This window comes from Globicephala melas, chromosome 9 (assembly GCF_963455315.2).
Source record: "Globicephala melas chromosome 9, mGloMel1.2, whole genome shotgun sequence".
NCBI lineage: Eukaryota > Metazoa > Chordata > Mammalia > Artiodactyla > Delphinidae > Globicephala > Globicephala melas.
Window position 1 is genome coordinate 58,858,801 of NC_083322.1, and position 15,128 is coordinate 58,873,928.

The following is a 15,128-nucleotide window of genomic DNA, read 5'->3' on the forward strand; positions in this document are numbered from 1 at the left end:
TCCAATTTTGAACAATAACTTTGAATGCCAACCTGCTGATCTACAGCAAGACAGGAGACTGAGAAATGGCTGTGCCGTCTGGAGGTGAATTTCGGAGAAACAGAAAGTTCCAACTCACTGCTGATAAGTTACCCAGCAGCTTCCTCAGGAGCACGATTGCAGCCTAAGGAGAGCCCTGAGGTCTGTTCAAGACTAACACCTTTCCACCAGTCATTACAGTGCTGGCCAAATATTACCAAAGGTCAGACACAGTGGTATATGGTTTTGGTATGAGGAAGAGTCAGAGAAAATGAGAAAATACCATTGCCATTTCATACCAGTTTTCACGCCCAACTGCCAGTGAAGCTTTACATTAATTCTCACGGTAAGAAACTGCCAAAAGCACCGAGAACGACTAGAACAAGTGTCAGTTTGCTAGGTTCCTCGCTCGTCTGGGGTTAAGTGTAATTTCCCTTATTCACGCTGAACGCTGGCATACCGAAGACAAGGGTACACGTCACCTTGAAAGACGAGGACATATCCGCGCCACTACGAACAAATCACCCTCAAAATGAAACACAGAGAGTCCAATGATGACAATTATTGCGGTCATTCGCCACATGACATAACAAGAGCAAACAATTCAGTAGCTTTAAAAATAGTTTATTTCCTTCCTCACAAACACATGAGCCTTCTGACCATTGCGCAAGGCACCACAAATTAAAAACTTACATTGCAATGTAGTTTTCTTCCATGATTCAAGATAAAATGGGTTTTAAAAGCAAATGGATGCCAATTACAGGGGACTGGGAGGGGGCGAGGGTAGGTACCAGTAACAGGGAGGCACGCGTTTTTCTACAGTGTTTATTGAAATAGGCAGCAGTCAGCACATGTGCTTCATATGAGCGGTTCCCCCAAATGAGGAGAGATGCTGCATATCCTGGTTTCTCCATCTAGAGAGTACAGTGCCAACAGTACTTTCGCTAAAGCACAAAAGACTTCTCCCTAGTAGTCTTAGTACCAGTAACAGAATATGATTATTAAACATCTTCAATGTGGTTTTCATTACAAAAAAACATGTTTCACATAAAAGCTTCATAATGTAATCCAGAGACAGAATTAGTGCATGCTTAAAACGTGAAGCCAGGCTGCCTATTTCTGATAATGTTTTCATTTCTTCCAGCGTTTTTTACTTTCACAAATATGCACGCAGTTTCCTACCAGGTTAAATAGACACACGGAACACTTCTGCTCTGAGCACCATGATTCCTTCTCAATAGCCTCATTGGGACTATAATCCTAATCCTAAGGAGAATGGTTCTAATTTGTATTCAGACTTGCTTCTTCCTCCAAATCCGGTTAGTGTTGACCAAATCCCAGCAAATGTCAGACACAAAGGTTTGTGAGCAGAGGCCCAAAGAATAATTATGAGAAATTTCACAATGATCTAGGTTATGAAACCACACGGAAAATAAATGATTTCACCTTATAAAAAGCCTCGACTTGAATTTAAACAGGAGATGGAAGTGAAAGGAATGAAGTGTTGCTTCAATCCAAGCTGGGGCATTCTTCATTGCAGTAACAACAAAGCCACAGCAATAGCGCAGGGACGGTCCTACGGGCCTCTACCAATGGCTTGTGAGGTAGATGGCTTGAAGAGAGGTAGGTAGAGCCCAAATTTGTTTTCAATCCCTGCAAACGTCGCAACTGCCAGTTTGTAGCCCCCAACGTGATCGGGGTTGGGAGCAGGCAGTGTGACCCTGGATTTAGGAACTGGCTCTGCTCCCATGGGCTTCCTAAAAGGAAAGGAGAGAAAACAGAGCGAGAATCTGAGTTTTTGTTTTGTTTTTTAACTTGGTAAAAACAACGCTCAAAAACTGCTAAAGTCTGGATCAGAGAGGAACTGTGCCATTCTAGTTAGCTGTATATTCCCTTCTGAAATGAGTTTGATAACATGACTTCAGTATTTTCCTACATCTTTTCTACTTCATCATAGGGACTAAACAGACATACCTTTCTCAATGACAACAGAGTGTCAGAAGCAGCTGAAATTTAGCAGGATACTTACACCCCTCCAAAATCAACATAGAACCATCGCTGCAGCAATTCATAGGTCAGCAAAGTTACACCAAACTGGGGGGAGGAACGAAACACACGAGCTTTGAAAGAAATAAGAAATAACAGATGCAATTAGATTTTAAAAATTCACCTGATACCAAAGGTTTAGTTAAGAGCAAATTATTTCCATACCGCCAGCTCCTTTCCACAAAGCTTTTGGGCCTTCCTCCCGAAGGATCTTCCTAAAGCAGTCTATCACTCCGCTGTAAGTGGTCTGGCCGGCCCGGGCGGCCACCTGTAATCGAGTCTTGATAACATCAGCGGGGGTCACTAGAGATGCCGCAGGCATACCTGCAGGAAAGACAACACCTTCGCAGTCCGGTCACATTCTCCCTATATAAAAAGAACTGTGCTTTGAACTGCTGGCCGTGGAAAGAAAGTTAAGAATCAGATGAAATCAAATGCCTCTTTGCTGTCCCCTCTGGGAAGCACAGCTGTGACTCTCGTCCGCAGTGAAGGAGGCTCCAACACACCTAGAGGAGCACACGCCTCGTCTCCAGATCACCAACCTCCGTTTGTTATGCTTATATTCTTAAATAGTTTGAAGGAATTATCAAGACGATGACTTCGAGTGGTTGAGAACAAACGGAGAAAGATTTTGTTTGTTTGCTTCTTTTTTCTTTTGCTTTCCTGTGGAAATCAGAGTTACCAGGTCTGAGTTTTCAGAGGTGAAGCTTGTTATCCGTCTCCTCTTCCTGCTTTTCTGGCAGTCACTGGAGGTGCCCTGTCACATACACTCAACCACCCCCCACCTTCCAAACCCTCACCTCTTCATTTACATCAGAGAAAGACTTTACTGACAGCTAAACAAACACTGTGTGTGCGTGTGCGTGTGCGTGTGCGTGTGCGTGTGCGTGTGCGTGTGTGTGTGTGTGTGTGTGTGTCTAGTGACCTGAAGGGGAGGCGCCCACAGATAACACTTCAGGATTCCGCTTTCCTATGACTGACATCTCCAGAAAACATATGACAGAAAGCTTAAAATTTAGATTGGCCGATAATCAATGAAAAAGAAACAACAACAACAACAACAAAACCCTCCCAAAATTACCAATGGGAAATTTTTCTACAGTCATTTTATCCAAACTGGGGCAGCCCATGTTTAGATTTTTTAAAAGCGAGACTGTACTCAGAAGACACTGTCTCTTATGGTTTTATTACTTTTCCATTATGAACCTATTCCAAACCAAATTGGTCAAATGCAGATGCATAAATCTCCTTTGCTTTTTTTAAGGCTTAATAATTCTGTAAGAATTTCTGTCCAAACCAACGTGGTCTGGCTCACAACTCCATCTCATCCTTCTAACAGACAGCTTTAAAGTTACAGTGTGTGCGTATGTGCCCGGGGGAAATCTGCAGAGTACACGTTTGCATTTATATCACTAAGCTGTATCTTTTCCTCTTCCATCTATACTAAGCTCCTCAAACATTCATCTTAACCGTTTTTATAAAATGCATCACGTTTTTGCATGTGAGAAAGCTCACTTTATATCCAGTGCTTCACTGGATAAGTCATACTGAATTTCCTATTAGCTTAGAGGAATTATTTCAACTTTGAGCCAGGAATTTATCCTCCAACATAATGGAAGGAAACATGAAAAATGCTTAGAAACCCACTGTGTTCACACCACCAATTTTGTTTCACTTCCTGGTTTAGAAAGAGTTTAGCAAGGCTGTCTGCTTTAGACACGCAATAAAATCCTCCTTACAACGGCGGGCAGGCATGTCAGAGTGTGAATGTGAAAGACATACAAGCAATAAAATGGGTAAAAGGTTTCCTTCAGTTAGGGCAGTTTTCATAAATAGCTACTTGTTATGAAAAAAGAGAGAAGTATTGGGGAGGGCAGGGAGGAAAGACATTGATCAGTGGAATAAAAATGCCAAGAGAAACGTGTAAGATGTTTAGCAAGTTGTCTGGTAAAAAGTGATTGGTGTGTGTGTTGGCGGGGGCGGGGTACTGGAAACATGGCGGCCTGTGCACGACTCTCATCCTCTCCACCCCCTGCTCCCACCTCTCCTAGGAGGCCAGCTGCCAGGGCCTCGGAGGGACTGTGGATATCCCTGTGGACAGGGGATTTCTGGTGTGGAGATTTGCTAAATTCACCTGGAGAATAGCATCCGGCTGCTCCAGAGCAAGGCCAGGAAAGCAGCACCTACCAGGAAGAGCTGGGCCACCGGAGATGTGTTGATCTGGGGGGTCAGGGATGGCAAAGACTCTGAGCCAATTTGCCTGGTCTCTCCCGGCTTGCAAAAGGGTAAAGACAATGCTGAGCAAGAGGTCAAGTCTTGGGACTTCCCTGGTGGTGCAGTGGTTAAGATTCCATGCTCCCAATGCAGGGGTCCCGGGTTTGATTCCCGGTCAGGGAACTAGATCCCACATGCATGCCGCAACTAAGAGTTCGCATGCCACAAATAAGGAGCCCACGTCTCACGACTAAGACCCAGTGCAACCAAATAAAAACAACAACAACAAAAAGAGGTCAAGTTTTCTCTCTCCCCAAAGATGGGAGAACAAGAGAAGGCTAGGCAACAGGGACGCAGCTTTTAGGTTCCCAAAGATGGGAGAACAAGAGAAGTCTAGGCAACAGGGAGGCAGCTTTTAGGTTCCTCAACAGGAAGGGGACTGCTGCCCAGCTGGTGCTTCAGAGATGAGACAAATGGTGAGACCTTGAGGCCACCTGCTACCTGTGTGACTTGAACAACTTGGGTGTTCTCCAGCCAATAAAAAAATTATAAATCTTTAAGGGGGTGCCCAGCAGCTAGAGAGTAGAAGGTCATTTACAACAAAAAGAAAGCATGATTGGCAAAACACAGCTTTGGTACAAGGATATGTTGTATAACAGGGAAATACAGCCAATATTTTACAATAACTACAAATGCAATATAACCTTTAAAAATTGTGAATCACTATACTGCACAACAGAAACTTATATAATATTGTACCTCAACTGTACCTCAAAAAAAAAAAAAAAACCACAAAAAACCAACCCAGCAAAGACCAATGAACAGATATCATATGACTAAAAATACAACTTTGGGGTAAGTCAGCCTTAATTTTCACAAATATCCCGTTAGTATTTGCAAAAAAAAAATGTGCTTCTCTGTTTATGGGACACAGAGTTAATATCTATGTATTTTGGATCAAGGTTAAGTTTGCCAGAATCCCTCTGCACCCTTATCTATATTATCTACTTGATGTATCAGTTTCTAAGAAAAGTGTAAAGATTTTCATAGAAAGAGAAAATACCACATTCTTGTCATACTTTTAACTTGAGGTTTTATAAGACGATATTATGTTGATAATACAGAGAGGCTTCTTAGTGAACTTTATCTTTTCTAAGTGTAAAATATGCCTCTGCGCTTCTGAATGCTATTTTTAAACCCTGAATTCCATTTAGTTTGACATTAATATTGCTACACTTGCTTATTGTTGGTATTTGCCTGGTACATATTTTTCAATCCATTCTCTTTCCATCTTTCTATGTCACTGTTTCCTCGAATGTCAGATGACTAGATTTTCTTTCACAACTTGGCTAAAAGTGTTTGTTTTTACTAGCGGCACTGAACGCATTCAGTTGTGGCTCGTAGACTGATTTCTGCCATTCTGGGTTAGTTACAGTTTTTATTTTCTCTGCTTCTAGGTGTTTCCCTTGTGATTTCCACCCTTTCCTGACTAATTCAATTTGTCTAAATATCATAAGCGTTTGTTACACAGGTGTGAGTTACAGTGTGTGCAACGAATGAGCACTGACACCTCTGCAAGCTGAGATGCCCCCTCCCTTTGTCTCTCTTTCTATTACCTGCCTCCCAACAATGCTTCTTGTACAAAAACACATAAGCCAAGGTTAGCAGTCGCTCAGATCGACTCTTGGGTTTAACTTTTATCTGCTCTGTTTCATATATCCCACAGTGTCCTCTTTCTTAAGTTCACTTTTTATTTTGCCTCCGAGAGGTCTGTGAGGGGTACCTGTGAGTCCTGGCTGGGAGGGACTACCCTGCTTTGGCCTCTGCTCCTGAAGGCAAGTGTGCCTGCTGGGAACGTAACTGCATATCAAGACCTCCTCTCCTCGGCATTTTGACGGAAGCCAGCACCGCAGATGAGAAGCCAATCTTCCATTACTGATTGGTTTTCTGTCCTCTTTCCCTTATTGCTTCTCCCTGGACAACTCCTATTAAACAGATGTTAGACCTCTCAGATTCATCCTACATTATCTCTTAAATTTTCTGTTATTTTTCATCTATGTATTTGTGATCCATATTCTAGAGTTTTTTGTTTGTTTTCTCCCATGACTTTATTTTCCATGTGTCAAATTTGGTGTTGTTTTTTTTTTTTACGGATTTCTAAGTTTGGCAATCTTTTTATTAACTTTCAAGAAAGCCTCCTTACTGAGTGTTTCTTTCAAATCTGAGGACCCTAATTATAGTTCTTAAAAGTTCTCCTCTGTTCCCTGAATTGCCTGTTTTCTCTGTAATTCTTCTATTTACTTACCTTATTGCTCCTTGTTGTCTGAGGGGACCCCTGGCTGTCTACTGACATTCAAGGTCAAAGGACAGGCTGATTTGTGCTGTGGACAGCTTTCCACCGCACTCTGGGCCAGCCTCACCCACAGGCCTCTCTCCTGAATGGAGAGAGTTTGTGAAATGGGTGAGGCCTGTAACTGCATGCAGGGGCTAAGATAGGCTGGCAGGGCAGGGACCCTCCAAATCCTGCAATGCGGGGTGCTTCACTCTGGAGGTAGAAGGAATTATTTTCTACCCCTCTTTGGAAGAGCTGCTATTAGTTCATTTTTTTCTTCCCCCCCTGCATCTGTGGTAAAGATCTGGAATTACCATTAAGCCTTGCCCTGATTTATTTCAGTTCTTTACAATCACCCTCTCCAGGCAAGTGTTCCCTTCCCTTTAGAATACAGCTCTGGGCTTTTAGCCTCCGTTCAAATGTTGCCTGAAGTTCCATATAGAAAGGAGAAGAGAGAGGAGCAAGCCGACCTTCCCGCAGTAAATGCAGTTCCTTAACTCTTATTATTTACCCTAAAACCTCCCCCAACACTCAAGGCATTTTATCTATTGTTCACTCTGAGGTTAAAATTATCTGGTTTTGCTCTTAAATTAATAAAAGTAGTTTCTCCTGCCGGTGTTCTGGGCTGTGGCATTTTTCACTTGTTTCAGGTTTTGGTTCCTATCTTCTGAAGGCTGGTGCTAACAAGGAGTTTTGTTTGTTTGTTTGTTTTGCAGTACGCGGGCCTCTCACTGTTGTGGCCTCTCCCGTTGCGGAGCACAGGCTCCGGACGCGCGGGCCCAGCGGCTCCGTGGCATGTGGGATCCTCCCGGCCCAGGGCACGAACCCGTGTCCCCTGCATCGGCAGGCGGACTCTCAACCACTGCGCCACCAGGGAAGCCCAATAAGGAGTTTTTTAACATGTATTTTCTACCATTTTAAGGTATTTGGGAGGAGAGATGGATCAACATGCTCAGTCCATTACCTTGATCCAACCTCTCCATTACTGTTTTTTTTTTAAGGATCTAAGAATTGCTTTTAAATTATCTTAAGCTTTATGTCCACATAATTAAAAAATTGTTACATTTTATATAATTACGTGCCAATGGTACTTTTCTCCTAACTTAATTCTTCTAATACATTTGTAAAAGCATCATGATCAGTCACACACATAACTCTTTTAAAGATATTCCTGGGGCTTCCCTGGTGGCGCAGTGGTTGAGAGTCCGCCTGCCGATGCAGGGGACACGGGTTCGCGCCCCGGTCTGGGAAGATCCCACATGCCGCGGAGCGGCTAGGCCCGTGAAACATGGCCGCTGAGCCTGCGCGTCCGGAGCCTGTGCTCCGCAACGGGAGAGGCCACAACCATGAGAGGTCCACGTACCGCAAAAAAAAAAAAAAAAAAAGATATTCCTGAATTACTACTTAGTCTAAAGCTAATTAATTCAAAGCTAATTAATTCAAAGACAAGATCACACGACCATCACTGCAGTCTGACTTGTTCCTCTACCTCACCACTCTGACAAGATCGTCTGGGATGAGCGGTCACTCTATAACATTTGAGAAGTATTAGATATCCTTCATTTGATATTATCCATAAACCATATTGCATTGCCCTTCATTAATCAAAAAAGTAACACTTAGAGTGAGTCAGAATTTGATTCCTTAGTTTCAGGGCCCTTGCTTCAACCCTCACCTTCTGACACATGAGGCACTTCGGCTAATGAACATAAATTCAAATATCTGTTGATCTTAACTCGATCCTGTGAATTAATGGAGATGTTTCCAGCATCTAAAGATCTTCCCAGTTTATCACTAGATACATAGACCTAAAAAAATTTAATATTCTCTATGTTTTAAGATACTAACAACCACCTGTTAAAAAGCTGTATTACTAAAGCAATCTAACTTTAAATCAAATCAAATTTTTGGAGAAAGTAAGGTAATACTTACTGAATAACTGAAATTCCTGTCAAAACATAAAAGGTAAAATCATGTTCACTGAACCCAGATCCATCTTATGTATAATAGTATTGTTCAACAAAAAATATACGTATCCTGGGCTTCCCTGGTGGCGCAGTGGTTGAGAGTCCACCTGCCGATGCAGGGGACACGGGTTCGTGCCCCGGTCCGGGAAGATCCCACGTGCTGCGGAGCGGCTGGGCCCATGAGCCATGGCCGCTAAGCCTGCGCGTCTGGAGCCTGTGCTCCGCAGGGGGAGGGGCCGCAACAGTGAGAGGCTCGCGTACAACAACAACAACAACAACAAAAGTATCCTGTGTAAGAGATAAACTGAAATATAAAATATAAAAATCATATTTTATATTAAAATGTGTATTTTATATAACATATAAAAATAGCATTAAGACATTTCTTGTAATAAGTTAGTTAAGTCAATTACTGTTCCTCGTAGCTTATTTTGAGATCAGCTTTTCTCCTTTCTCTTAATGACAACAAAGATCACTCTGGCCCTTGGACCTACTTCCTGGGCTTCTGTGCATACCCACCCCATCACTGTGTCCTCTCCTGAGGAAATGCCTTTCTTCCCCTGGTATCCACAAGAGGAACATGGGGGTCTGATCTGGCTTGCAACCAACAGCCCACACACGTGTGGTGCATTTTGTGCTCACTGCCCTTCTTGATGGTGTTGCCCTGGGCACGCTTCTGACCACAGTCCTCTGCCCTTTCCATACTGAATTCAGCTCCCTGGCTGAGCACACCTGCAAGGCTCTACACTCAGCAGATGGTGGCCCTGCTTCCTCCCAGGACATCAGTTAACTGCTTATCACTGGATATACATTTTTATGTTTATCTTACTAAAAAAAAAAAAAAAAAATTACTAGTCTTCCTTATTAATTCTGATACATTTTTAGGCATTTTAATTTGGATTTTCAGGTAAACAATCATTTTCAAATAACGATAGATTCATTTCTTCTTTTCTAATATTTATGCCTCTTTCTTCCTTTTCATATTTACCACATTGACTGGAACCTCCAAATAAGGCTAAAAAACTGGATAACAGAAACATCCCTAACTTTAATGAGAATAGAGGTTATGACAGTTGCCATTGGCTTCTGATATCTGTTATGAAATTAAGAAAGTAGCTTAGTTCTCATTACATAGTTTATACAGGTTTGTGGAAGATAAAGACCATCAAGCTTTGTGGCTTATCTGTCCTTTCAAGAAAAATCCAGTGACAAAGTCTTATATTATCCTGTCTTACAGGGAAGGGGAAGATGGGCAATAAAATGAAAGCAAACGTTCTATAGTCAGCGTGGCAGTTCGCTCCCAAAGGGGCCTCAGTGATCTTCACCTGCTGGTGTTCACGCCTCTGCCTCCGCATCGTCTTCGTGCACGTTACGGAGGACTGATCAGTAGGACTAATAGGACGGTGTGGAAACGAAGGAGTGCGACTTACAAGCCTTGCTCATAAAGACACTGCAGCTTCTATTTGCTTCCTCTTCTTCTCACCTTCCTCCCCCAACTTCTCCTGCCCTGTCCCTCCCTCTCCCTCCTCCCTCTCTCTCTGGTCTTGCTCTGGGGGAAGCCAGCCGCTGTGTCATGAGGACACCCAAGGACCTATGGAGAGGCCCTGTGGCAAGGAACTGACGGTCCTGCCAATGCTGTGCGTCCTGCCAATGCTGTGCGTGCGACTAAGCCATCTTGAAAGTGTGTCCTCCGACCCCAGTCAGGCCTTCTAGAGCCCTGGCTGATGTCTTGACTGCAACCTCATGACAGACTCGAGCTACAGGTCCCCAGATGAGCTGCTCCCAACCCACAGAAACTGGGATAATAAACATTTGTTGTTTGAAGCTGCTAAGTTTGGGGTAACCTGTTCTGTGGCAACAAATAACTAATACAGAAGGTATGTGGAAAACAACTCTGAAAGACAACAGGATGGCTAGAGGGCTAAAATAATAGTAGAATGGGGATGTAAAGCAGTTCAAACTTTCAAGAAGGACAAGGCAATGCCTTAAAAACAATCATAAAATTTTTTTTTTTTTTTTTAACCAGCAAACTCACTTCAGAGAATTTATTTCTCCCAAGAAAACAATCCAGGATAGGGGGACAAGCCTTATGCACAAAGATGTTTTTTAACAATACCATGTATTTAAATTTTTTTTGAAAAAAAAGTTTGTTTTCTAAGATTGAAGATGATGTAAGTATGCAGCAAATTAAAAATTTTGTTTACAAAGTTTTAAATGACATAAGAAAATTAATATTATTATTGAACATTTAAAAATACTTATTATGTGCCGGTGCTTTCCTGGATCTTTATATCCATTAATTCACTTAATCCTCATAATAATCTTACAAGACTAAGACTATTCTTATTTCCATATAGAGGTGGAGAAACAAGCCGAGAGGCATTAAGTAACTCATTCAGGTCATACAGTTCTCAGCAGGGAAACTGGAATTTGAACCCGGATAGTCTGACCCCACAGCACATGCCATGAACCATTTTGCAGTGATGGTGAACAATGCTTCAGAAATGATACTAAGTGAAAACCACATGCCCATAATGTGATCACAGTTCTGTTAAAAACCGTCCAAGGGGGGAGAAATTAGCAAAAATATTAAATGGTGATTTTCTTAGAGTCATGGAATAATGGATACTGTTATCTTATTTACATGTTCCGATACTTTCCAAATATTTTACAATGGTCAATATTTTCATAATCCTACAAAAAATAGAAGACAATAAACTTTAAAAGAGAAAAAAAATCCACTCATAATTTCTACAGTTCTGACAGCACGGATCACCCAGGAAAACTTGTACCCAGAGACAAAAATTATGTCTGGGTAGCTATCTTCTCCAAGGGAAGAGTTAAAGGCAATATTTTTGTGGTTCAAAGAAAACAAAGCTTGGAGAATGTCCTAGACTTTGAGCTTTATCTTCTGATGTTGCAATTGAGTTTTGGAGTGAGTTACAGACAGATTCTCTTGGATTCAACGTAATGATGGATAACATGTACTGAGTATTTACTCTCTGCCAGGCTACAGGCTAAGTCCTCCACATGGGTGCTCTCATTAGAGCCTCACAACCACTCTCTCCAGTCAGTACAATTACCATCTCCCTTTATGGCTGAGGAAACCAAGCCCGGGGAGCTTAAGTAACTTGCCCGAGGTCACATACTACTAAGTGGTGTGTTAGTTCTCCCCAGTAGGTCCTACCTGATTTCAAGTAAATGACTGGAAATAAGTTGTATTATACCCTTTTGATTCAAAAGATATTATCGTTTATACATCTGTAAATGACATATAAAGGACACAGTGAGTGAGTCAACAGCCAAACTGGGATTAAAACAGGGAATTCTATGGTTGAGTCTTGAGATCATGCTTTTATGATTTAGGTAGAGTGGTCTCACTGCTACTCATACGAGGCTCCCTGAGCAGCCAGGAAAGGACAGCCCTGCCTCATACACCAACATCACCACCTTTGAAGAAAAGGGATTCACCAAGAATTACAGAGGAGCTCCATGGGTTCCCGCCTCCAGGGCTCCCCAGGCTACAGGCAGGACACGGGGCTCACAAAATAGCAAACAACTTCTCAAAGCAGGGGGTAGTTCTCAAGAGGCTCAAGCCACATGTCTGATGAGAACAACACCTGTATCAAAACTGTCTGGACCCAGGCACCCCATGACTGCCTTAGGGTCTGTTAACTCACTAAATGTTTGTCACCACCTGGAGAGCTAATCCAGATTGTTCTAGCCTTTAGGGTCTCTAAACAAGGAGAAGCATCAAAGAATGAACTCATTCCTGCTGGGGCTATAATCAAATTTCCTCTAAGGATTTACACTGGGAATGTAGAAGCCAACGTCTGCATCTATTTTCTTCTGTTGATACTTTCACTGTAGCACTATAGAAGATAGTCATTTCTCTCTGAGATTCAAATATAACCCCCACCCCGAATCTTACAACCTTACACAGCTAGCAGGAATCAGGTATCTAATAGACCCAAGCTGTTTCTAGTTCTATTACATTTCTTTTCTCTCAATGACAATAACTACTGCTTAAATTCTGGACAAGTTTTATGTACTATTTTGGTTAGACACCTTTAAGGCACAAGTATTAACATTTTTAAAAACTTCTGACTGAACAGTTCTTGTTCTTACACCATGAAGTGAAACTATGAAATGACATGGAACCTGAACTGGAATCCAGCAATAGTACAAACGCACCAACTTTTAACGAGCTTTTTTTTGGAGTTGAGAAATTAAGCTTGTCTAATAGTCTAACCTGCCAGAAGTAAGATTCATTTCTTTCCCTTTCACTGTAGTAGCTCTTCAAAGCCATCTAAAGCCATCTCACGTGTACCCTGTCGACAGCGATAAGCAAAAATTCCAGTGCCATGGCACAGGGGGAACAGAGCTCTGAGGACACTCACCGGCTATGGCGCCAGCGAAAAGCAGGCTTCCGGGGCTAATCTGCCCATCTTCATTTGCAAGGGAAGCCTTCACATGAGCATAGCATGGGAAGTAGATGGCCGAGAAAGGAATGTCCCGCAGAAAGCACGCTTTGGCACCCTGTACGTTTGAAAAGGAAGAAAAACCACATGAAACACATATCCCATTCAGAAGATCAAGCTTCTCTGGAACTTCCCTCAGAACAAAATATTCCTGGAGAAGACCGAATTTGTACTTAACAAGTTGAAAGGGGAACAGAAAAAAACATATATAACCCAAGTTCTGCAAGTAATAAATCAGAATCTTGTATTTTAAAATAAAACATTTTACTGTGTGGTATAAGCGAGAGGGGAGAGTTCTTGTTTATTCTAATGGTAAGATTTCGATGAAAACATTTTCGGAACTCTGCCTGCCACATCCTTTTAAATCCCTAATTGATGGCAGGTCGCTGGCATTTCAAGGAGGATCTGTTCTCAGAAGATGGGCAACAACAACCAAGATACCTCTGTGTTTACACACTGGGAAGTGGACAAATTATAAAGGTGGTAGGGGAAGGGGTTTGTTTTTCACATTGTTTGAGACTCTGATGAAAATGCTGGACTCTTTCCCAGAAAAAATTAACACATACGTAAAAAATTAGACACCTTTTCAAGGGGTTCATGGATTCCCCCAATTTATTCATATACTTAGCCCGACTGCCCCAGGGTTTATGAAACATTGATAAATGCCTGTCCTAAAGCCTTAAAATGTTTATAATAATTCCTATATATTTAAGAGCTCTGTGTAGAACAATTAGCAACTAAGGCAAACTCTTCACCAAATAATTTCTGGTGCCAAAATAATGCCATGGGGAGGGCTTGAAAATTGATGTATGCCCAGAAATACGATATAAAATTCTAATGAAAACCACAAGACACATACCGTGTTTTAGGCAGGCTAAACCCACCTACCTTCAGAAGCCCCCCTTTTCAATACTTAACGATTTAATACCATTTCTTTCACAGATTTCTAATGCCTAAAAATTTTCATCAAATTTAGAGATTCTTCAAGGAAAATAATGAATCCATCCAGATTCCACAGATCTAGCCAAGCCCAGCGACATTTATTGAGGTCTAGTGATGTTGGCTCTCGGGTATTTGCCTGATGCCAGCCTCCAATCTGTCAAAGTTCCTTAACACTACACATCTGTTACTGCAGCCTTTGCTTTTCTGACACCCGCATTACACTCCTGACTCACACTGAGCTTGCGGGTAATAAAGCCCTTAGTCTTTTTCATATGAACCGCTATTAACCTAGGTCTACTGTAACTTAATTAGTTGTCCTAAACAAGTAACATAAGCAGGGCTTTGTGTTTAATCCTATTAAACTTCATCCTAGTTTGGCCCATCCTTCCAACCAGAACAAATGCTTGGAATCTGGATTCTGTCATGTTGGCTGTTCTTCAATCAACTCACCCATGGATGTGTTAAGCTGCCTCTGGCCACTTTGAGTACAGATCCCCCATCACGTATGGCCAATCAGCCCACACTTCTGTTAACACCCAAACTGTTAAATGCGTAACTGAAAAGAAGAACTACAAAATTCACCACACCCAAATTCCTCATTTTATACATGTGCAAATTGGTGCCCAGGACAGTTAACCTATCAATCGCAGGTTTATTAAGGGCCTTGCTGTTGGCTTGCTTAAGGGACCTCCTTGGAGGCAGTGCCAGAGACAGGTCCAAAACTCAGGAGGCTCGAGTTTTTTCCACCTCTCCCAGTTTTTTCAAAGGGAAAAAGTACAGTATAGCACCAGTATCCATGTAGCGTCCAATCCTTTCCTGATGATTTGTTTTTCAAAAAGTTATAATCCAGGGAGTTACTGTGTAAGGGTAATACTATCACTCATTTGTTTGTCTATTTTTACTTCCTTTTCCTTATTTTGCCTACAAACCTTCCCATAAGTTCTGTTCGCTATTTGCTCACATGCAGAGTCTGTCCAGGAGATATTCAAATTAAACACCAAATGACCAACTCATATTAAGATCAGTTAAATCTTCTTCATGTCTGGCTCCTTCAATATAGTAAAAAAAAAAACTTGCCATATTACTGACTTACTAAACAAATCACTTAGGAGTAATTTTTAGGATGAT

At 41.9% G+C, this 15,128-nt stretch overlaps 1 protein-coding gene across 6 annotated transcripts in view; it reads right to left on the bottom strand.

Moving 5' to 3' along the window:
- Positions 1–626: 626 nt before the first annotated feature.
- The window catches only part of SLC25A13 (solute carrier family 25 member 13), a 204,468-nt gene continuing 189,966 nt past the window's right edge, over positions 627–15,128 (bottom strand). For all 6 annotated transcript variants that reach the window (XM_030857235.2, XM_030857234.2, XM_060304626.1 and 3 more), the window contains 4 exons: positions 12,978–13,116; positions 2,230–2,388; positions 2,048–2,138; positions 627–1,775 (listed from right to left, as the gene is read on the bottom strand). In XM_030857235.2, the coding sequence (XP_030713095.1) occupies positions 1,595–1,775; positions 2,048–2,138; positions 2,230–2,388; positions 12,978–13,116 (570 nt within the window). In that variant the 3' untranslated portion in view covers positions 627–1,594. The remainder of the gene's footprint in view (positions 1,776–2,047; positions 2,139–2,229; positions 2,389–12,977; positions 13,117–15,128) is intronic.